This window comes from Gymnoscopelus microlampas (genome assembly GCF_963454915.1).
Source record: "Gymnoscopelus microlampas genome assembly, chromosome: 17".
NCBI lineage: Eukaryota > Metazoa > Chordata > Actinopteri > Myctophiformes > Myctophidae > Gymnoscopelus > Gymnoscopelus microlampas.
This window is the reverse complement of record NC_139954.1, coordinates 16,176,646-16,201,409: the sequence shown is the minus strand read 5'-3', so window position 1 is coordinate 16,201,409 and position 24,764 is coordinate 16,176,646. Positions and strand designations below refer to the sequence as shown.

At 44.0% G+C, this 24,764-nt stretch overlaps 3 protein-coding genes across 3 annotated transcripts; 1 reads left to right on the top strand and 2 right to left on the bottom strand.

The window, feature by feature from the left end:
* Positions 1-14,508: 14,508 nt before the first annotated feature.
* LOC311064326 (ubiquitin carboxyl-terminal hydrolase MINDY-1-like) lies at positions 14,509-15,546 on the bottom strand (the record flags this gene model as incomplete). The annotated part of the gene is made up of 1 exon (XM_084084159.1): positions 14,509-15,546. Exon 1 carries the CDS (start codon positions 15,538-15,540, stop codon positions 14,509-14,511), a length of 1,032 nt encoding a protein of 343 aa, XP_083940285.1. The 5' UTR covers positions 15,541-15,546.
* A 1,514-nt stretch (positions 15,547-17,060) lies between these two features.
* Positions 17,061-18,566, bottom strand: LOC311064325 (ubiquitin carboxyl-terminal hydrolase MINDY-1-like; the record flags this gene model as incomplete). The annotated part of the gene is made up of 1 exon (XM_084084158.1): positions 17,061-18,566. One exon carries the CDS (start codon positions 18,564-18,566, stop codon positions 17,061-17,063), a length of 1,506 nt encoding a protein of 501 aa, XP_083940284.1.
* A 1,594-nt stretch (positions 18,567-20,160) lies between these two features.
* LOC311064324 (F-box DNA helicase 1-like) lies at positions 20,161-24,327 on the top strand (the record flags this gene model as incomplete). The annotated part of the gene is made up of 2 exons (XM_084084157.1): positions 20,161-23,906; positions 24,222-24,327. The coding sequence occupies 2 exons, from the start codon at positions 20,161-20,163 to the stop codon at positions 24,325-24,327; spliced, it is 3,852 nt and encodes a 1,283-aa protein (XP_083940283.1).
* Positions 24,328-24,764: the final 437 nt, after the last annotated feature.

Below are 24,764 nucleotides of genomic sequence, written 5' to 3'. Positions count from 1 at the left end.
ATAATCTTCTCCACAAGGACGTTTGTTCAGCTCTTTTCTGAAGAGAGCTGCTATAGTACTGCAGTAACTCACTTGTTGCACATACACACAGTGAATGTGTGTATAGGGGAAATATTATTGTATTTATTGTTGCTTATCCTGCAATTTCATTATCCAACATCTGCTGCAACCTATGTTTGGCAATAGCCTGATTCATAGTTTGTCGTACAGCGCTGTCCACTGAATATAAGCGATCTACAAGCTATTGCGACAGTCATGACAGAAACTAAGCAAATGTCAGACATGCTTGGTTGTTTGAAATCATCCTCGCCCAAAGTTCCTCCTGGGTGAATGTCAGTTGTGTGAACGCCAGTCTCTTTGTGATGAAGCCGTGTGTGGTGTGATGATTACTGCTTTAATGAGGCAATCTGTTGGCACCCTCCAGGAGGAACTAGCACACAATGGATATACTGCTTACTAATGTAGCCCACATTGCCTTTCACCTAATGAAGGCTGAACACCACACCAAAAACATTTAAGAGTTCCAAAAGGGATTTTCATTAGGTGTACTTTGGTTCTGGGATCCACACACACAGCAAAATCCACAGAGTGTTAATTCAACTCTGAGTGGACATTCCCATTTTTAAGAATTTGTTTTTACCTCGAAGAGCGGCTGGTCTCTGAATAGACAGAGCACTAGTCGTCAACATATTCTCGACATGTTTTCGATCATTGGCTGTCCTTTAAGCCAATGGGGAGACATCCCATACTCTGAACGGCCTCGTCCTCCCATGCTATGGTATCATAATAGCGTTGCCAGATTCTGCGAGAGAAATAAGCAACCAGGTCTATGAAAACAACCTGCGCATACACGGAACACACGCGCGCACACACACACACACACACACACACACACACACACACACACACACACACACACACACACACACACACACACACACACACACACACACACACACACACACACACACACACACACACACACACACACACACACACACACACACACACACACACAGAAAAAGGATTGGATTCGGGGCAAAACAAAGTGTGCAGCTAGCTGGTACATGACGTGTCATGTCTTGTTTTTTACTGTGCACTAGTGGAGTGGCTCTTGTTGGTTCTGTTCTCAAAGCCTACAGAAATCACAAAAACATATTATAGTTATTGAGATGGATAATGAGTTAACCACCTTCAATGGCTGAGCTAAATAATGAAATCCCATTGACCTGCGGCCTCTACTGTATTGGCTGGCACTACCAGCTGTGGTGGCGAGGGTCTCCTATAAAGCGCTGCAAAACACTTTCTTTCCTTGCAGATGAGCCATAATTCACCAGTTAAGGGACCGCTCTCACCATGACATCCTTATCAATACAATACAATATTATCTCCTCTGGATACTATTTCCTGATTTCACTCTTGGACAAATTATTTTTTGTTACGCCATCATGCATCATATCCTCGACAGTTAGGGAACAGAAGCTTTCGCAAGCCAAGTAAAGGAACGTTCCCTTTTTTTAATCATGGATCCTCGGGCTTCGTTTACTGCGGCAGGCTGTTTTGAGTTTCATGAGCAGTTAGTTCCCTGTGCATAGCTGTGAAATGATGGAAACGCCCCAACCAAAGCATGTGTATTGGACACTGTGGTCTGGACACTGGGGGCAAACAACCATCATGAAGAGAATAGGATCCTTTAAGCAAGCTGAATTAAGCCAATGTAATGGTTCGTCATTCAGCTTCCCATTATCCCATGAGTCTTAATTGCATCTTTAGGCTTTCAATGGCAATCAGACCTGATTCCTACAGTATTTAGCTGCAAGGTGTGTTCCTCGTGCAGAATTTGTGATAGGCGACTAATTGGTACAGTCATTACAGTTCATTGCTTTTTCATTTGTCACCATCCTTATATAATGGCTTCCTGTGAAGATCACTGCATCCCGTTACAAGTTCAACATGCATGATAACTCTGCTGTGAACTCTCTCGCATTGAGCTCCAAGTCTGAAACAAGACCGATTCCAAGGTAGCTCCCCACTGCACCGACGTCGTCGTCGGTAAGTGTTGGAAAGCACCTGTGGTCGAAAATCTGTTGTCGAATGTGCAGTGTGCACGATGTCTTGTCAGGTCGTAAGTCATAGGGAAGCGGCAAAAGCCGACCAAACATGCTCGGTCGGCTACCTACAGCTACAGTACTGCCCGTCGGTGCAGCGGGGTGGTAAAGGCTCCGTAGAGAAGTAGACGTACATCTCGTCTGCTTCTGGTGCAGGGGAAAGCCTAGATAAGCGAGAGACATTGCCCGTTGCACATTTGAACTAGATACCATATTCTCAACTCTCAATTCCTATACCGATCAACTCCAAAGCGAAGCAGTATTACGACTAGCCTGGCGCAAAAATGCTATGTGTTTTTGCGCAAAAATGCATGCACACAACAAGGTGCCATATCGGCCAGCCGTTTTCAATAGTTTGTGCGGTGTTGCAACCAGAACTTTTGCATACCTGAAAATCCAACATCATTTGACGTCGGACCCGACTGCCAGTCTGTAGTAGTCTGAAGTAGTCTGTTTGGTGGAGAGCGACCTTAAAAGTCCCATAAGCGGCCCATACAGTAATGGCCACCCCAGGTACTAGATTACATTACTAACTTTCAAAAAACACATTAAAAAAGTGACAAACACACTCAACTACAACCTACATATTTGCCAGTTTTTCACTGGATATACTCTTCATTTTCATCCTTTTGTGGACGACGGATTCATTCCTTGAATATCCACAAAATCTACACCTGATGGAGACAGAAAAGGGTAATCCACGGGAAATGAAAAACGAAAAACACTCGGACTTCTACCTACTCGACGACACTACAGAATCAAAACATCTGGGGTTTGCGGCTGGAGCTCTCCATATGCTCCTATCCATGGACTCGACTAGAAAGTACGCGCCCCCGACAGGACGCATGGACCGAAGATTTTTAATCATTCTTTTTCTTCTCCTGTCGGGTGATATCCACGTTAATCCAGGCCCAGTTACCACCAGGCAAACTTCTGCCCGTCTGGCGAGAGAGGCAAACTTGGCCAACGAAGCTAGCGCTGCTAACGTTGCTATCGTTGCCAGCGACAACGTCGCACAACAACAACAACTCCACGCCGCTAGCTCTCGGTCTCAACAAGCCAACGCACCCTCGGACCACTACGACACCGCAGCCGTACTCGACGCACCACGACGCGCGACGGAGAGACGCTGCTCAACGGAAGAAACCTATCCACGGACACATCTGGCGTTTCCAGGCGGCACACGGACCAGGATGGACCCCCGTGGACACAGACGAAGGCCCCCCTCAACCCCCCATCCCCCCATCCCCCAAGCCCCACAGCTGGTTGCTTACCAACAAGAACCAGACGATGCCCAACCCCCCACCCCCCCCCCCAACCCCCACAGATGGCCGCGTACAGCGAAACAGAGGCTTTGATGGACGCTAACACCTCAACACCCCCCTCCCCCCCCGACACTGCTCCTCTCTGTGGACTCTCAGTGGACAGACATCTTTTCATTGAACAAATGAAAAAATCGTTTGGCGTTGGCTTGCACATGATACACCTCAATGTGAATTCCCTTGTAGGAGACAAGCTAACACAAATCAAGCAGATGTTTTATGATGGTAAGGTTGACATTTTAACTTTCTCTGAAACGAAACTTGATCATACGATAGATGATACTGATATTGAGATTGAAAACTACAAACTTTTCAGAAAAGATAGGAACAGAAACGGGGGCGGCGTATGCATGTATGTACACAAAGACAATGTCTGCATCCTTCGCGAAGACCTGAATGATGCAGACATTGAAGCTGTGTGGGTCGAGATCATTTTTGAAAATGCTAAACCTGTGCTAGTCGGTACCATATACAGACCTCCTAACCAGACTGATTTCTATGATAGACTTGATGAATGTTTAGCTAAAGTGGACAATGAGGAGACAGTACTTCTTGGTGACTTTAACACTGACATGCTCCGTAAGGAAGCGTCAGTGTTTAAGTCATTCAGGGGGTTTTGTATTCGGCACTCACTCCACCAGCTGATCACTCAGCCCACAAGGCTGTGTGTTTCCACTCAAACTATCATAGATCTCATTCTAACGACGGACAAGGACAAAATCCTCAATAGTGGTGTTTCTACCTGTGGCATATCTGATCATAACATGATCTTCTGCACCAGAAAGAAACGTAAACCTAAGACCGGTTACCACCAAACAGTCACGATCAGAGACCTCAAAAACTACAAGAGTGAGGACTTAGATCACAGACTGGAGGAACAGGATTGGTCCGACGTACTAAACAGCACACAGGTAGACGAATCTTGGCTTGGTTTCAAAACCAAATTCATTCAAATTTTGGACAGTGTGGCTCCCATGAAAACCATCAGGGTCAAAACCCGCTCGGTTCCATGGATGAATTCGGATATCCTTACTACCATGAAAGTCAGAGACAAAAAGTGTTCTGACTATCATAAAAGTAGGATCAAACTTGCCAAAAGCTTCAATAAAGGTCTCGAATCCCACATAGCGAAACTCAAAAAAGAGAAAAACATGCTAAGAAACAAGGTTAATGGCATGCTGTTGTTAGCAGAAAAAAGCTACCTCGATGGCAAAATTTAGGAAAATCAAAACAAACCACGTGAGCTCTGGAAGCTATTCAACAACCTACTAGGCTGCAGCAAGAAATTGAAAACCAGGTTTACAAACATAAACCTCAAGGTGAATGACACTCTCATTTCATCCAAACGGGAAGTGAGTAAAATCCTCAACATATTCTTCACGACCGAGTTCAGAGTTAGTTGAAAAACTACCCCCTCACTCTGGGAGTCATGGTGGAGAGTATGTTGATTCATTTTACGATAAACAGGGTGTACGCAAAGATAATTTTAAACTCTCCCCTGTGTCAACAGATGAGGTGTTTAAAAAATTGAGTGCACTCCAACAACACAGAGCCACAGGTCCCGACAACATCCCCGCTAAATTTCTAAAAGACTCAGCCGCCTCCATTGCCCCAATCATTACCCACATAATAAAACTCTCCATCATACAGGGACGGGTCCCTAACGACTTCAAAAAAGCAAGAGTGACCCCTCTGTACAAAAAAGGAAACCAATTAGACCCTGGCAACTACCGCCCTATTTCTATTCTTAGCTCCATCTCGAAAGTCATGGAAAAAATAGTCTATGAACAGGTTGATAAGTACCTTGCCGAAAAAAATCTAATTTACGAATTCCAATCTGGTTTCAGAACAAACCACTCCACTGACACATGCCTTCTCTATTTGAACGACTCTATCAAACAAGATGTCGACAAGGGCAAATATTGCGGCATGGTCATGCTGGACCTCCAGAAGGCTTTTGACACCGTTAATCACCCAATTATGATCAATAAGCTCAAAGCAATAGGCTTTGATGACACGTCGGTGAACTGGATGAGATCCTACCTGGAAGGGAGGGAGCAAGTGGTGGAAGTAAACGGCACCCAGTCCCCTCCCCTCCCAGTGACTTGTGGTGTTCCTCAAGGAAGCATACTAGGACCACTACTGTTCCTGATATATGTGAATGATATGTCCTCAGCTTGCGACTGCAAACTGTTCCTGTTCGCAGATGACTCGGCTCTGCTGGTCTCGGACAGGGACAGGCTGCAGGTTGAGAAAACTCTCAGCACTGAACTCAACAAGATCTGCATCTGGCTCTCCGACAACAAACTCTCATTACACCTGGGTAAAACTGAATCCATCCTCTTTGGGTCCAACCCTAACCTTAGAAAGGCTGAGAGTTTCACGATCAAAGTGGGTGAAAATGTTATCACAAGAAAGGAGGAAATTACCTACCTGGGTTCCATCTTGGAGGCAAACCTCTCAGGTGACAAAAACGCTGAAAAGACGATCAAAAAGGTCCACAAAATAACACGGAGGATGTGGAGGCTTGTTCGTAAAGTCAGTAAGAATACTCTGAAGATTCTTGTAGGGGCCCTCATACAAGGTCATTATGATTATGCATGCACTTCATGGTATCACAACACCTCCAAGGCCCTAAAAACAAGGCTCCAAACATCCCAAAACAAACTTGTAAGGCTACTTCTTGGCCTCAATTACAAAACCCATCTAACCCATGCCCATTTTGCTAGGCTTGGATGGCTTAGGGTTGAGGACAGAGTACAGCAACTTGCTATGGGCCTGGTCTTCAAGATACACCACAACATTGGGATCCCCCTGTATTTGTCAAAATACTAACAAAATGTTAATCAAGTCCATGATCATAACACCAGAGGCAGCTCCACAAACCATGTTCAACCCAGATTTGGCACAACAAAGGGAATGAACTCTTTCTCATGCTATTCATCTAAAATGTGGAATGCCCTACCAAAAGGAGTAAAGGAGTGTAAAACCCTACTCACTTTCAAAAATGCCCTAAAGATACACCTTCAGGAGGCTGCAATTCAAAAATGGCCCCTGTCCAAGTCCTAACCTACCCCATGTCCTAACCTAACCTACCCCCCCCCCCCCTCTCTTTCTTTTTGTACATATTTTTCACCCTTCATACTTCATACCAGTAACCTGTAAACTGATTGTATGACATTCTGTATAGTAGTGTGTATATCTGTCTGTCTCTTATATGTCAACATGATTTGTGTGCATGGGGATCTCATCTTAAACAAGCTACGTGCTTAACTGAGCTATCCAGTTTAGTAGACCTTGTATTGCGAATTTGTACTTCCATGTACTGTTATGTACTGCCATGTACTGTTCTCATGTCTGACTAAATAAAGTACATCAATCAATACAAAATTTTAGACAAATCCGACCCTACAGTACCTAACAATAGAAGCTGCAAGGACATACCTGCACTGTATGATTCTTTCTCATATTGAATACTGCTTTACGAACTGGTCTAATGCTGATTCAGCAGTCATCAAACCCATTGAACAGGTCTTCAAAAAAGCGATCAAGGTACTTGACAAAAAACCCAATTCATACCATCACTGTAATATCTTGGCTAAATACAACCTTTTAAGCTTTTCGAACTTTAAAAAGTTCAAGGATGCTTGCCTCATCTATAAATGCCTAAACGGCCTGCCCCCCCCTCCTCTTATGGAATTTATCCATAAGAAAGGGGTCATGGGCCATAGCACCAGGTCAATCTCAAGGGGAGACTGTGTGATTGTTTTCAGAGAAACCACCTTTAGTCAAAATACTCTCTCTATTAAAGGCTGCCAATACTGGAATCAGCTCCCTATCACACTGAGAGAGATCGCCACATTTGCAACCTTTAAACGTCACCTAAAACAATTGTTAAAGGATGATCAAACTTGCGAGCACCTCTAATCACGTCAGTCTTACTTGATATTTTACTTGTTTATATGTGAGTGTATCTATGTTTCTATGATCGTATTTTATGGTTATCCATTCATGCTTGGAATGACTGTTTTATCTCAATTATTTTTATTGTTATGTTGTTGTACTGGGGACTGCGGATGAAAAGTAGCTTCGGCTAATTCCGGCTAGTTTACACTACCTGCCATGTGTATATAACATTGTACAACATGTCCTTGTGTTCATGAACTGGCATTGTCCCGACCAAATAAACAAATAAATAAATAAATAAATACAGGATATCTTATGAGAGTATCGTATGAGAGTGTTATTTCATGGCATTCCGGCATTGGCCAGAGAAAGTGTCATGGGGTCACTCATCCGAAAATCTGTCTAGAGAGATTGCAAATGGATGAATTAACACTGAGGATTTTACTGTGTATAATATGTTCTCTTGAGGACGTTGGTGAGAATTTGTTGTTTGATTTGGCCCAGGTGTGACCAGAGACGATGGCGTTTCTACACGACACTGAGTTTGACATTTGACGATGATACACGACACAACATTTTAAAATAGTGAAAATAGCCGATTTACAAGCTCAAGGATCTTCAATTTTCACCACTTTTATGAAGTACGGCATTTACAACAAAACATAAAAGGTTGAAATATGGAGATGGAGGTTTCTGCCCGACGGAGTCGGCAACAATTTGCTATTCACACCCTACGGAGGTGTTCCGTCTGTAGATAGATAGATAGAATAGTCTCCACTCCTTGAGGTGTTTTTTGTCACTGTATACAGTATGTACAGTATATACAGTATGATATATGAACATACATGAAATTCGTCCTCTGCATTTACCCATCCTATAACAACTAGGAGAAGTGAGCAGCCATGGGTGGGATTCGCCTGTACACACATACAGTACATACACATAATGCTAATATATGCTTATTTGTTTTGGCACACATGCGTGCACAGACGCAAACAACCCACAAACACACACTCCATGTGTTTACATTTCTTATGTATGAATGTGTGTGTGTGTGTGTACGTACTGTACTGTGTGGCTGCAGAGATTCATACATACATTAAAATGTACAGAATTAATTTAGCAGATGCACATGCTATGTGGACATGAATGAGTCAGGCACCGAAGCACAGGATTGCATGCAAAGAAAGTACCCATGCAGCGTAGACAAATCTGCACACACATCCGCACACTCATGCACGCGAATGCGCACGCACACACACACACACGCATGCGCGCGCATGCACACACACGCGCACACACACTCGCAATGGAAACTAGCTGCAAGCTTTTCGCGCTATCCTGTGGATTATGGTGGGACGTTTGTTACAGATGTATGTATGTGGCATATGATTTTATTTCATGATCAATAAAGACAACACACACACACACACACACGCGCGCGCACACACACACGCACGCACACGCACACGCACACACACACACACACGTTTGTATACTCTATACATGTGAGGACATCAACCATTAAGGAAGGGGATTTTATTAATGCATTTAATGCAATGCCATTTTTAACCATAACTTGTCATAACCCTAGATTGACTATTTTCTAACTAAGAATAAATCAGGCGTAACTCCAACCCTAACCCCTAAGCCTAACCTATAAACGTCCAACCCCAACATTTGACCCTCACAAATATTGTAATAGGCTACAAGTACACATACAGTACGCGCGCATGCATACACGCACACACTCATAACATTTCCATGCAGATCTGACCTCGATCACAGGTTACCATGGTTACCATGGTTACCATACTGTAAGGCTCAGGCTCTGTAATTACAACCAACTGACAGCCTGTTTGATCAATAACTAAACGATAGTGTGCAGTTACACTTAAAAGCTCTTTCCCTTCTATAGCTATATGAAGTATTGATTGATTGTTTTTATTATGGACTTTAAAAGCAATCATTAACTACTTTAACCCTGACACCCTTACAGTATATATTAGTCATGTCATTACAGGCGAAGATATTCTACAGGCTAGATCTATAAGCTCAATGTGTGAGCAAATCTTGAAGACTTTTTAAGAAGAGTTTGGGCTAATATTTCGTCACCTTGCTAAACGAATGGCCCAAGTAATTTTTTTACGTTTTTCAGGAAAAATAAAAAACGATATGATATTTCTTAATTATTTCACCCAAAACGTTTATAACAAATTATGTCTATTAAAATAAAAAATAACACTGTCTGTCAGTTATGTAACATAAGAGATTTAAGTAGGTTTAAATAGGATTAAATCTGACTTATTTGGCCTATTTTGGCCTAAGTCACTCTAGGGAGTTTATACTAGAGGGCCATTATACTAAAAGGGGAGGGAACAGCATGATCCTTTTCAATTAGGAGCTAGGCGATTTTACCAGAGGTGGCCAGTGTCATGAAGAGCTGACTTAGGCAAAAATATAATTTTCCTCAAAAAATGACTTAGGCCATTAGTTTATCAAGGTGATGATTTGGGTCACTGTTTGGATTGTACTTATTGACCAATTTGCTGTTTTGCTGTTAGATGTAAACTGTGTGATGCCATTCGCTGCTTCAGTCGGCCATGTACAATACATTGAAATAATGGACAGTGCCTATGGACTGTTATATTTGGAACACAAAAACTACAGAACATACTGTAGATGCAGATTCATGGGCATAGAAGGACACACCCACACACACATGCAATGTATTTGATTTCTGATTTCTATGCTGCAGTGATATCCTGGACCACAATACAGTTAAGAATGCTTTGTCTTAAATCATGTGTCTGCATCCATTGACAACATACAGCACTTTGATATTTTATGTACTTAACATGCATTATGTGGTACACACACGGTGATGGATATTAATGCCACTCGCATCTGCACCTTCCATTACAAGGATGTACTGTACAGTCATCTATTTATTCATGCTCTCTTGATCTTGAAAGATAGATCTATATGCATTAATACAGGGAATACTGAATACTATTGCAAAGACCAATATAGAATAGCATGTCAAAGGTTGATGGCTCTTGCATATGTATTTAGTTATAGCTATATAGTTTCTGTCGTTACATGCCCCATAGTGTGTTTGTTTAACTTCTAAGGTAGTAATTAATAAAAAAAATGAAATTAATTAAAATAAAATAAAAACATGTATTAGTTTTACAGGACGGGCCTTAGATGCGAGAGGTGTCACAGTGGCACAGAGCAATGGCAACCCGAGGACCAGAAAAAAAGCCAGACTTGCCGTTTGATAAGCGGATTTGTGGCCATTTGTGTGTAGATGGACCTCGGAGTCACTCGGGGCTGACTTTGATGGCGGAGTCCAGTCATGCGGAATCTCATTTTATACACAGCGGTTCAGATATTTCAGCTCGCAGAGATGTCCATGGTCACTGCGCTTGTTAAAATAGCTCTGTGTACATTACAGTTTAATGTGATAGTCTATATTAGATAGACACTGAAACACTCTCTGCCAGCCATTCTGCCCTTTGGGAGAGTTCCAATTGCTTCAATCCCCTTGCAACAGTAACGCACAAGCAAAGTATATTACAGTATGAACATTATTGCAAATGTTGTATTTACACAGGGAGATGATGGGGGACAATAAGAGGTGCTCTAAAACACCTGTTTTCAACTCCCGAGTCAGAAGCACAGGAATCAGAAAACCAAATGACCCCTTAAAGCCATTTTTGAAATGGAACTTAAAACTTAAACCATGCTAATGAGAGAGGGAGGTACTGTAGATGCTAGGTTTGAGAGCACTGGAAAGTGTTACACAATGTCCTGAAGTCATTATGCAATTTGTTGCTATAGTCATAGATTGTGGACTTTCTCGTGACCGCGGTCACCACAGTACTTTTGGGGGCCATAAGCTACATTTCATTTTAATGGTTTAATGGGAAGTTATGAGGTTGGCTGTTGTAACAACACTGCTGATTTTTGCTGCAGTTATCACCCAACAACAGTCAAGAATTAGTTTTATTATTACTTCAGTAGTGAAACAAAACACTATGGGGCAGAAATGACAGAAATTAACAAAGCAGTTGTTAGTTTGCATGGCCTATGTGGACCAAATGATGAATGGGCTCAATTTTATTTGACTTTATTATTTTCTCATGCCCTCTCATCTTATATGCTCTTAATTGTATTGAGAGATCATATAATTTTCATGGGCTATGGGGTATGTTGCTTCTTTTTCATTCCTTTTTCTTTATTTTAGGACTGTGGGTCTATCATATTTTATAATGCTTTGGACTTTCAAGGGCTCTTCTAATTGCTGTACAAAATCCATACAAACCTTGCAGCATCTTACGTAATCATAATGTAACCAAAGAGAAAGTGCAATTAAACTAATACAAGAAGGTTAAGAACTAGTGTAGAAAATTAAGCATTGTGTTGGCTAAACATAATGCCTATAATACATACTCTATTGTACTCAATCGTATGTTTCCCGTGCCAGAAATAACTGATCTAAAGCACGCATTGTGATCTTATCAGTTATTTTCAGTGCGGGACACCATCTTACGATTAAGTACAAATCACGCTCAAGTTAAAAGAGCAGATGTCATTCACTGAAGAGATAAAAAGCCATACTGAGCGAGGGCCCACCTGGAGACACTGTGTAGGCACGGAGCACAAAGAGGCTTATAAGGAGGAGTATAAAAGACGCAGCGCTGCACTGCTTTTGACTGTACGCAATTGTAACATTTGATGTCAAACGATTGTCTAGCTTCCCCATCTGAAGACAGCTGACATTTCGTCTATATAGATTCCAGTAATTATATCCAGGAACATTTGCCTCGGTGCTTCAGTGCAGAGATGGCAGATTATGCTAAAAGACTTCTCCAAATATTATTTGGAAAGGTCACAGTCACAGCTGGATAAAGGCACTCTATATGGTGCGCAGCACATAGAGCAGCATCAAATGACAACCTATTCAGAGAGATTGCTACTGCTGGTGTGATAGCCGTGCCCACAGCCACACGTTTAAGCACACACCCACCAGTGCCACTACCACTTTTTCATTGATTTTAAAATACATAAAACACAACCAGTTTGTTTTGTTTAGAAATGTTTATTAAGAGTATGCACATTTTGTTTACACTTTGTAATTATTGTTTAAGTTATTGGTTTAAATTATGTTAATTAATTTCTCTTTGTTTTGAGTTATACCTGGCTGCTTCTTCCTGGAAGAAGATGGGGCTGAGGGTGTAGCCAGCTTTTATGCAGAGGCTAATCTAAGAACCATACCAAGAACTCTGATAAAGTGGGGATCAGGGTTTGTGTTAATGCCTAGTATTTATTGGTTTTGTCCACCAGTATATAAGTCTCCCTCATGTCTCATTCTGATAGGTCTGTTAGTTGCGTCTTGTTTTGTGATATTTTCAGTAACTTTGTGTTTTGTTGACCTCTTTTAAGGGCCCTATAACTTTCCCCAATAAGGTAAAACTGTCCAGGAAATCTTGGAGAATGCTTTTTCCTGAGTTATAGGTATGCATAAAAGAGCACAATCCAGGTTCCGTTGCTGAGGCCACTAATCTACCTGACATGTTTGTGGGTGCACAGAGAAAGGGGCAGCCATGGAGCTAGACCACATGGGAAGGGAAGGATAACTGTAAGCCAGCCCCTCAGTACCACCAAAGCCCAAACACAAGTGGGTAAGATTACCATGTGGGAGAGCCTGCCAACGAATATTTCCTCAAAGCCTCCTATCTATGTGGAATGGAAGGTCATACAAAACCAATGTGCCGCCAAAACTCATCCAAGTGGTCTGAAATATGTTTTGTGCCATGGAATGTGGAAACTGAAGTTAGAGTTGACCTATGTGCAAAGACTACTTCCATTGATATTAAAGGTCGGGTGATATGTTTTGGTTAAAAGGTTAACACTCTATACTGTGATAGTAATCATTGCTATAGCGTGTATGTTCAGTAAAAGGGGTCTCCCTGTCTCTTCAGCTCTTTAATAAACAGAAAATACGTGTTCAGGTGGGTTGCCAAATTCCAGTCAATCAGGAGAGAGTACCCATTTATCATCAATTTTACACTGTTCCATTTCCAATTTTGTCTGCTCATTTCTTTGTCATCACTTCCAATTTCACTTAATCTGTATCCTGTGTGAGTTCTCTCTCCTGATTGGCTAAAATTGGTGTCCTGACCTGAAAATGCATTTTCAGTTTACTAAAGAGCTGGAGGGACAGTGCTACTGAACAAACACTCTAGCAATAATTACTATGACAATAGGCTATAGATATATTTAACACTTATCGCAACCAAATAACATCGCTTATTCTACCTTTAATGGTAAAAGCCCTAAAAGTGAACTTCAAAAGAACACTCAAAAGAGCACTCACAAGTTGAACGTCACTTCAAATTTTTATGTTTTTAATTTGCCGCAGCAGCAGTCACAGGACACAAACGAATGTGTTATGACCCGTAGGCCTTCGTCACTGTATAAACCACCTAGGCGGAAGTGACCTATACATAGTGTTTACAGGCATCATTTATTATGCAAATCACATGATTACAATTTCAACCATTAATACCTATCAGGATACATTGTAATCAAAATCAAATCAAATTCCACCAGAATCCTGCAGCTAAAGGCACTCATTGATTCAAGCTGTGACCAGACCTTAGTACAGACATTTTGTACAGCTAAATATTATCAACACTACAGAGAGTGACTACCCCTGTTTGCTGTGTGCATGGAGATGAAAATTCATATCCAACAGCAGATATGTACGTACATCAAGGTACAAGGGAAGACCTCTCCCCTAAATGTTTGTATAGATAATCTACCATTCCCTGCTGTGCTCGGTCGAGACCTGCCTGTGTTGGTTGACTTATTCCGTCTTATGTCTGTCTCTTTGTTGTTTACAGGAAGTACTTTGGCAGTAGTGTCTCTCTAGGTTAATACAGGAAGTTTGGCCTTGACTGGAACGCTCTCTGTGTGTGTGTGTGTGTGTGTGTGTGTGTGTGTGTGTGTGTGTGTGTGTGTGTGTGTGTGTGTGTGTGTGTGTGTGTGTGTGTGTGTGTGTGTGTGTGTGTGTGTGTGTGTGTGTGTGTGTGTGTGTGTGTGTGTGTGTGCTCGTGCTCGTGCGTTGCGGACAGGAGGTAGAGAGGTTATACTGTAACAGGTTATAACAACACACAGTCAGAGTCTTTCTTTCTTCCTCTTCTGGTTCCCTCCCGCTGGCCTGACACCTGACCTCTAACCTGTTGTGTGTGTGATTGTGGTCCCTGTTGTTGTTGCTGTAGCTGTCTTGCTAATGCCAGGTCGCTCAATGGAACAGAGGTCACTTCCTGTGTCTCCTGAAGGGACAGGGCTACCGCGTAGTCCTGATCCATCTGTGTCTGTTGTTGATACGGTGTGTGCTTGATATGTTTGTCAGGTGCGATCTGAGGAGGATTACATAGTCTGAACTCGGAGTCACAGAAGTTCCCATCCCCCTCCACATTGTGGAGAGACTCCCAAACCAAGTGCTCCTCATTCAGGAAGCCCTGGTCCGTTACTAACTGATACAAATGTCCTTGATGTTTGATCATGGTACTGAAGTGGTTGTTTCTGAAGAACACACAGATCTCTCCCTCTCTGGCTGAGGTGTTCAGCTCCCATAGACCGTGGTACGACAGCTGAGTGGCTGTCGACTCCAGAAACTGTTCTGCTATTAGGCCTTCTCTAACTCTGTTACTGTCAGTTGATTGTTTGTAGTCAATGATTTTCTCCACCAGTTGGTTGTAACTCAACTTCCCTACTGCTGAAACTATCTCTGGGCTCTGTGGGTCGAGCAGCCAGCCGTGGTACAATGCAATGTCCAGCAGGTCAAACACGATGAGCTCTGAAGTGTATTCAAAGTCTGACACCCCTGAGAAACCGATGTTTACATCCAGACCTGTAGAGAGTTTAGGAAGGACGGCCATCGCATCACTCATGTTCTGCTGGAAGTTGAGCTCCATTCCTTCTGCGTTCTCTCTGGGTGTGACAGACAACACACTCTCTCCAAGGTGAGCCATCAGGTCTTCAGTGGTGACGACTTCAGTCTGAGGTGGGAGTACTGCCTTCCATCGTAGGAACAGGGTGTTCATTATAGCCAGTAGAGGACAGGGTCCATTCTGACTCTGGGTGATGATGGGAGTTCTTTTCTCTTTCCATGTGATCCACTTCACCATGTAATAGGCCGGAATGCACGGCTCCATCTCCAGCACTGCAGCACCAGCAGCAGTCACAGTGGTAGCAGCGCCCCCATCAGCAGCAGGAGTGGCTCCCGTCACCTCTTCCTCCGCTCTCATACCGGGAGACCTTCCCTCTTGTCCCACAGCTGGGCAAGATGTTGACAGAGCCTCATCCACAACCAGGGAGTTTCCTGTGGCTGAGTTCACATCCGACAGCTCCCGGCTGGCGATAGAGAGGGAGGCAGAGTCTATGGAGTGACCCTGGTCCACAGAGGAGTTCTCCATCTCATGGTCCACACCTGTCTCTGCGTCTGTATCAGTTTTCAACGGAACAGACAAACCGTCTTCTGTAGTGGTGACTGGAATTGTTCCCTTCTTCGACAACAGCATTGCTTCTGGCATGGGTTGTGTTGCTTCCTGTGTTGTGGCACCGTTGGCAGGCGGAGGATTGTCGGAGTCAGAGTATTCAACTCCTACACCTGACAGTTCGCCTACCTTGTGGCTCGGCCCCTCCATTGCAATGGCAACAGAGGGTGGGTCAAGGTCTTCTGAAGCATTCTCTGCCGGTGAAGAGTCTTCCTGTTTGTCTGAGATCAGCAGAGCCACTCCCTGGGGCTCTGTACTGGAATCAGTCATAGCTGAAAAAGTATTAGCCTCCACCTTAGTTCTTGGATGAATATTGGCAACTGAAGTGAGGCCTTAGTTGCCTATGAACACTATACTAGAGTCTATCTCTGATACTGTACAAGTATACAAAAAATAAACAATATGTAATAAACAATGTCTTCACACAGAGCAGGATGATTATCTGGCTACAAATAGAAGACTGGCGATGATGTAGCTCCAGTGTGGATCTCTAACTCCATGTGATCAGCCTGTGACATCAATCATCATGGCATCAGACGTCTATGATGTGTCTATGACGTATGACACCAAATTTGGGCAAGGTTTCACCGCGATCACAGCCCCTATGACTTTAAAGAGGTGGTGGCATGGTTTTGCACTTTTTCTGTTTTTCATGTGTCTATGAGGTAGATAGAACTTCATTAAGCCCCCTGGTGGTGTTTTTATGGTGTTTTATGTCTTCTCTGACTATTTTGAGTTTCTACCTGGAGGCTGAAACCTTGAGGGTCAAACGTGCCAATAGAGAAACAGCGCTTTAGTGACATAGTAAAAACATACCCTCCCCCTCATTATCATAACACAACAGGTGTGGGCATGAGGAGGAGGAGGGACTAGGACAGGTGGGTGGTGCTAAGGTGGTGGAGGAGGTGCTAAGGTGAGAACCAGGTATACTTAATGAACTGGAGGCGTGTCCACATAAAAACATAATTTTAACCATTTCTGTACACCTTTTTGAAAAAAATCTTCCTCCTAGTATAACCATAATACCTGATGATTATGTTTTGGGGGGGGGGGTCACTGAAAATCATGGCACCCCGTCTTTAACATTATAAAATTAAATATTTCAAAAAGTGTAAAACGTGAAAAAATATGAGTGGAGGTACTTCTGTGGTCTACTGTGATTGTGGTCCCTGTGATTGTGGTTCCTGTGATTGTGGTTCCTGTGATTGTGGTTCCTGATGTTGTTGTTGTTGTTGTTGTTGTTGTTGTTGACGATATTCTTCCTCCTGTAGCTGTCTTGCTAGCTCCAGGTCGCTCAATGGATCAGAGGTCACTTCCTGTGTCTGCTGAAGGGACATGGCTACCAGGTAGTCCTGATCGATCTGTCTCTGTTGTTGCTGCAGGGTATCTTTGGTGTGCGTGTCAGACTCTCTCTCAGGAGGACGACACAGTCTGAACTCTGAGTCACAGAAGTTCCCATCACCTTCCACATTGTGGAGAGACTCCCAAACCAATTGCTCCTCATGCAGGAAGCCCTGGTCCGTTACCAACAGGTACAAATGTCCCTGATGTTTTATCATGGTACTGACATGGTTGTTTCTGAAAAACACACAGATCTCTCCCTCTCTGGCTGAGGAGTTCAGCTCACGTAGACCGTAGTACGACAACTGAGTGGCTGTGGTCTCCAGAAACTTCTCTGCTATCAGACCTTCTCTAACTCTGTTACTGTCTGTTGAATGCTTGCAGTCAATGATTTTCTCCACCAGTTGGTTGTAACTCAACTTCCCTACTGCTGAAACCATCTCTGGGCTCTGTGGGTCGAGCAGCCAGCCGTGGTACAATGCAATGACCAGCAGGTCAAACACGATGAGCTCTGGAGTGTATTCAAAGTCTGACACCCCTGAGAAGCTGATGTTTACATCCAGACCTGTAGAGAGTTTAGGAAGGACAGCCATCGCATCACTCATGTTCTGCTGGAAGTTGAGCTCCATTCCTTCTGCGTTCTCTCTGGGTGTGACAGACAACACACATGCTACCAGTTGCTCCATCAGGTCTTCAGTGGAGACGACTTCAGTCTCAGGTGGGAGTACGGCCTTCCATCGTAGGAACAGGGTGTTCATTATAGCCAGTAGAGGACAGGGTCCATTCTGACTCTGGGTGATGATAGGAGTTTTTTTCTCTTTCCATGTGATCCACTTCACCATGTAATAGGCCGGCATGCACGGCTCCATCTTCAAAGCAGCACCAGCAGCAGCGCCCCCATCAGCAGCAGTAGCACCCATAACCTCCTCCTCCGCTCTCAGACTGGGAGATCTTCCCTCTGCCCCCACTGTAGGGCAAGATGTTGATTGGGCTTCATCCACAACCAGGGAGTTTCCTGTGGCTATGTTCCCATCCGACAGCTCCAGGCTTGGGATAGAGAGGGAGGCAGAGTCTGTGGAGTGTCCCTGGTCCACCTCCATGTCCTGGTCGACATCTGTTTCTGTGTCAATCTTCATCTGGCTCAGCAGGATGGACAAACTCTCTTCGGTGGTGGCGACCAGCACCGTTCCATTCTCCAACAAAGGCATTGCTTCTGGCATGGGTTGTGTTACTTCCTGTATTGTGGCAGCTTTGGTAGGCAGAGGATTGTTGATGTCGGAGTCTCCAACTCCTAAGTTGTGGCTCTGCTCCTCCATTGCTATGGAAAGAGACAGTGGTTCAAGGTCTTTTGAAGCGTTGTCTGACAAAGACAACGCTTGTCTCAGGTGTCTACACACCTGAGACAAGAGCAGGACAATTATCTGGATACAAATAGAAAACTGCCAATGATGTGGCTCCAGTGTGGATGTCAGATTTCATGTGACCAGCCTATGTCGTCTATGACGTATCTATGGCGTATGACTCTTGGGCAAGGTTCCAGAATGATCACAACCCCTTTGACTTCCATTATAAAATTTTTTGCAAATATTTCAAAAACTATAAAACATAACGTGAAAGCATTCTGTGGTCTACTGGCAGAATGCAAACAAACTTGGCACTGATTGGTCAAGTGGTTTATGAGATTACTTCTGGACAGACAGACACACACACACTGACCCTGTCATAGCCGGCTAGCCTCTTGCCTCTTAAAACTGAAATTACCAAAAGGTCAGTGCACACTTTTAGAAGGTGCTGGTCAATCCGGGTTTTTGTTTTAAGTTTGTTGGCCGAGCAGGGCACTTTCAAAAGTTAAGAATTGTTTATCTTATTATCACAAATTACGACCGTAGACAAATGCAGAGATGCACGTCTGAGTGGATGGTCTCACTCGACCCCTTTACCTCTTCTGCCTAAAAGAAAAAGCCAAAAGCAAATGCAATTTTTCTTGTTACTCGACATCTATTCCCTACACCCTATATAATAACACGTTTTAATTGTGTGACAGTGACAGCGACCGAAGTGTCCGAACTCTGAAATTGTTTTTTTATTTTGTCGATGAGTTCAATAGTCCTCTACAACTGACTCCCTATATAGGGAGTAGTGAGGGAGTAGTGAATGAGTGACTGAATTAAGACATAACCTTGGACTTCTTAAGATGTTTTGGCTGTAGAGAACACAAATAAAGCTATAACATATCTCAAGTAACAACTACATGTGAATGTAATGCACATGTAAGCGCTTTGGATAAAGGCGCTATATAAATTCACCTGTTCTTTTTTTACTTTTTGCCAGACCAGAGAGGGTCGGCCTACATGAGGCTTTGTCCCCCTTTCGTCCATACATGGGCATAAAAGTCTGTCCACTTTGTGGAAAAGTCTGTCCCCCTTTCATCCATACATGGGTATAAAAGGGACCTCTGAATTTTGTCCCCCTTTCGTCCATACATGAAAGGGAAAAATAAAAGGGAATTTATTCTGGGTCTGGCAGAACCAGGTCTCCTGGTCTTGTTTACTTAAATAACAATTTACTAATTAAAACCAGATGGGGTCTAATAACTAATAACGGCATGGCTCCAATGTGGATCTCAAACTGTGGCCAGTCTATGACGTCAGTCACCTATCATTCAGGTTTCCTTTATATATATATATATATATATATATATATATATATATATATATATTATATATATAATAGAGGTTCATCACACCTACGTTGCACCGCCCATCCAACCAATATGCCCATATACGGAGATCGCTGATGTCATTGATATATGTCCATATAGAGCGTGCCAACGTGTCGTCACCACGTCCTTTATAATTGTGAATATTTGGACATTTGCTTTGATGGTATTGAGAGAGTGGGGAAGTAAGAATGGAAAGTGCCATTAAGCAAAATGCCAAGAAAAGACACCTCAATGCAGAGGATTGTGGCAGTTTTGGGAGAAGTCCAGAAGGCACCGATGTCCTCACCCAGACCAATAATCTTTCCCACAGGAACAGCAATTATGATCCCGAGAGAGGACACTATTCCAGGACACACTCAAAGAAGCTGAAACTTGAGGGTCCTGATGAACAGCAAAGAGGTATCATTGACTTCTTTTCTGTGACAAATGTAATTAGTTCCAGCCCAAAGAAGTCTCTCCAGCAGTGCACCGCTTCACAATCACAAGGACTTGGAAGAGAGGTCACTCCTAAAAATGAGCTAAAGGTGGAGGACGAAGAGGATGTTGGTGATGGTGTCAGACTGCTAGCCACACCACTAAAGGACGAGAAGGAAATTGACTATTTAGAAGGGATGACAGCGGAAATGTTCGGGGACGATGACGAGTTTGAGCGATGGTACGATGGCAATGGCGTGTTGACTTTGAGCCACGAAAACGCCAACCAGGCAGAAAGAGAAGTGGAGCAATACAAGGTGGGCACGGATAAAAACAATAATGATGTCAATATTTTAGGTACACCATTAAAGGACGAGGAGGAAATTGACTATTTAGAAGGGATGACAGTCGAAATGTTTCAGGACGATGACGAGTTTGATCGATGGTGCAATGGCGATGGTGTCCTGACTTTGAGCCAAGAAAACACCAAAGGGGTAAATGGAGAAGAACTTGAACAATACAAGGTGGGCAAAGATAAAGATGATGATGATTATGTCAATCTGTTAGCCACACCACAAAAGGACGACAAGGAAATTGACTATTTAGAAGGGATGAAAGTGGAAATGTTCGTGGACTATGACGAGTTTGAGCGCTGCAATAGTGTCTTGACTTTGAGCCACACAAATGCCAGCCAGGTAGAAAGCGAAGAATTGGAGCAATACAAGGATAAAGATTATGTTAATCTTCCAACCACACCATTGAAGGATGAGGAGGAAATTGACTATTTAGAAGGGATGACAGCGGAAATGTTCGGGGACGATGACGAGTTTGAGTGCTGCAATAGTGTCTTGACTTTGAGCCACACAAATGCCAGCCAGGTAGAAAGCGAAGAATTGGAGCAATACAAGGATAAAGATTATGTTAATCTTCCAACCACACCATTGAAGGATGAGGAGGAAATTGACTATTTAGAAGGGATGACAACGGAAATGTTTGGGGATAACGAGTTAGAGCGATGTTGCGATGACCATGGCGATGGTGTCTTGACTTTGAGCCAAGAAAACGCCAGCCAAATAGAAAGAGAAGAATTGGAACAATACGAGGTGCAGCAGATGAAAGAGCCCCAGGACTGTGCAAAGGATCTGACAGTGGAGGTCCCTGCCAGGGACCTGTACCACCACACCGCCCATGACATAATCCAGGAAGACCCCACATTTGTTCCCCGGAAGAAGCGGTATGATCGGTATCTGATGGGAGAGAAAGATACAATTGACGCTGTCAGGACTGTTTTTGAAGAAAGTGGCATACTTCTAGAATCGAATGACACACAACAGAGTGTGTGTCAACTTGTCATTTTGATGGCTCAACACGAGCCTGGTGAGAGGGTGAGGCCTGAAGATGTTCTACAGTGTGTTAGGAAACATAATCTATTTCCCCAGACCGAGGCCTGCCTCATGGTCAGATTTGAAAAAATCCAAGACAGCGCTCCTAATGCCTATGCAGCAATGGCTTTGATTTTGCTGCTGAGTGAAACGGTTAAGGACGTGCAGGCACTGGTGTCTCATCTCCAGGGCACCATGACTCACAGGGCCACAACAGAGTTCCTGTATGAGATGGCCACATTCCTGCTTGCCATGGATAGAAACGGTATCTGGATCAGTAACAGGTTGCACTACAATATTTATCATGTGCTTTATCTGATGAGGAATTCGCCCACTCAAATTCACGCCAATCACAGCGGGCCACAGATTCACATGACCGATGAGCAACATAAGATCCTGAGTCATGACATCAGCAACAACCACGTGGTCAAGATCATTGCCTTTGCAGGTACGGGAAAGACCTCCATCTTGGTGAGGTACGCCCAAAAATGGCGAGACCGCCGTTTCCTCTACGTGGCCTTCAACAGGTCAGTGGCCACTGCAGTGTGTTTCCCCAACCATGTTGTCTGCAGGACTATCCACTCCATGGCATTCCATGCACTTGATGTTGGCAGAAAGTACAAAAAGAAACTGAGCTCCAACCTTAAGGCATTGCATATCACCCAGGTCCTGCCCAAAGGCCGCAGTGGCTTTGCCCACGCCAAGGTTGTGACTTTGACTCTCAATGCCTACATGGCCTCAGCGGACCAATGCATCACCACCAGCCATGTCCCCGAAACCTACAAAAACAACAAGGGAGTCATAGTAAACCTAGACCAAGAGAAAAAGAGGGAATATGTGATGGATGCGCAGAATATCTGGAACAAAATGAAAGATCCCAACGAAAGGAGGTACTTCATGACTCATGACGGTTACCTGAAGTTGTGGCAACTCGAGAAACCATGTCTGTCTGAGGACTTTGATGTCATTTTCTTAGATGAGGCACAGGACTGCACTCCAGTCATCATGGACATCCTGCTGTCTCAGCGCTGTGGGAAGATACTGGTTGGAGATCCCCACCAGCAGATCTACTCCTTCCGGGGGGCAGTCAACGCACTGCACATTGTGCACCACACACACCTTTACTACCTCACACAGAGCTTTAGGTTTGGTGCTGAGATTGCCTACATAGGCGCCACCATTCTTCAAGTGTGCAAGAATGTCAAGGAGATTCTAGTGGGAGGAAACCAGCCGGGTCACTTTTGTGACAAGAGCACGGACCCATTTGTCATGTCTGTGCGGGGAAAGACAGCCATTTTGGCTCGCAGTAATGTCGGTGTGTTCAGCGAAGCTGTGCGGCTCACAGATGCCAACCCGTGCTGCAGGATTCACTTTGTTGGAGGAATTGAATTAACACTGAGGCAAATTCTGGATATATGGCACCTGATGCTGTCAGGCGGCACAAACACAAAACCCATAGCCATTAAAGACCGCTTCATCCGTAGCATATGTCTTCAGGCCAAGGGGTTTCTTGGCCTGAAGATGTATGCCTCAGAGACTGAGGACCATGAGCTAGAGGCCAAATTGGCTCTAGTGGAAAAGTACCCCACCCGCATCCCCGAACTGGTAGAACGCCTTAACAGATGTTTTGAGAGTGACATACGTAACGCAGACTTCATACTGGGAACAGTCCACAAGGCCAAAGGTCTGGAGTTTGACACTGTGATCATCACAGATGACTTTGACATGGTCCCCTGTGCCAGACACAACCTTAGGCGAATGAACGACTTCTCATGGAATAGGATTCCAGAGGATGAGTGGAACTTGCTCTATGTGGCAGTGACCCGGGCCAAGAATTCCCTGATTTTCAACAAGACAGTCTGCAACATTCTCACTCAGGCTGGGGAGTACTTCCTGAAGCCAGAAATGATCAGCTCTGTGACGGAAGAGGGCCAGCCTCCACAATGCTCCGTCCGAGAATGTGGAAACTTTATCATGACCGATTCAGCGTTTGCCATGTGCAAACGGCCAATGAGATATATGGACAGTATTGACCATGGAGGCCCACTGTGTGAGAGGTGTGTGTGGCAGCGCATTGGCCCAACCGCATTCCTGCAGACAGACAAGATATTCAACCAGCCTGAAACACAAGAGCAACTGTACTGTAGATACCCGTCTACTACGCATCTCTCCACTAGTAAAATGTTGACAAGTTGGTCAACATCTGAATGAACAGATTCATAACCGATTCCAACCCTGTGAGTGTCTCTGGCATGATTTCCTCTTTTTCTTCCGTAATGGCATGGCATTTAACACTTTGATTGATTGATTGATTGAATATTTTATTAGCAAAAAAATTAAAACAGCACAGTTATATTTAAAATACTTTGTCTAAAATGTCCGTTCATAAAAGTCCTTGCGGTAATGAGGTCCTTGGTATTCAATTCATAGACATATATATTGTGGCACCACAGTTCAAATATCAACACAGAGGACAAAACCTTTGCCACTGCCAACGGGATGGTGCTTGAGGTGGTCAAGGACCAAGAAATATCTTGGTGCATGAACTGCTTCCACTGAACAGAAGAGGTGGCTATTCATGGCTACAATGTTGTCAGTATAGCTGTACGGGGCGAGAGATGGATGCTCACAGTACAGCAGGGAAATGAGGCCCTGAATGGCCTCTACACAAGAATGCTACGAATGGCAGTTGGTGACACATGGGTGGACCACATCAGACAAATGGACCTCTACGGCTGGCTGGGCACTGCGCAGGCACCCATAACTGATGGCAAGCAAACTGACACTGTGGGAGCCAACACAGGGCACAGCTAGGTGGCGCACTACCTACGTAGACACTCTGCCACGTGACAGTGACGCTTACAACACTTCAGAGCTCAAGACCCTGATGCTAGACAGGAGGGTTGGAGTGCAACGATTCAGGAGTCCCAAGTTGGTGTTGGCTAGTCTGGACTCTTGCATCGCATAGCATAGCTAGCATGACTTTAGGTTGTATG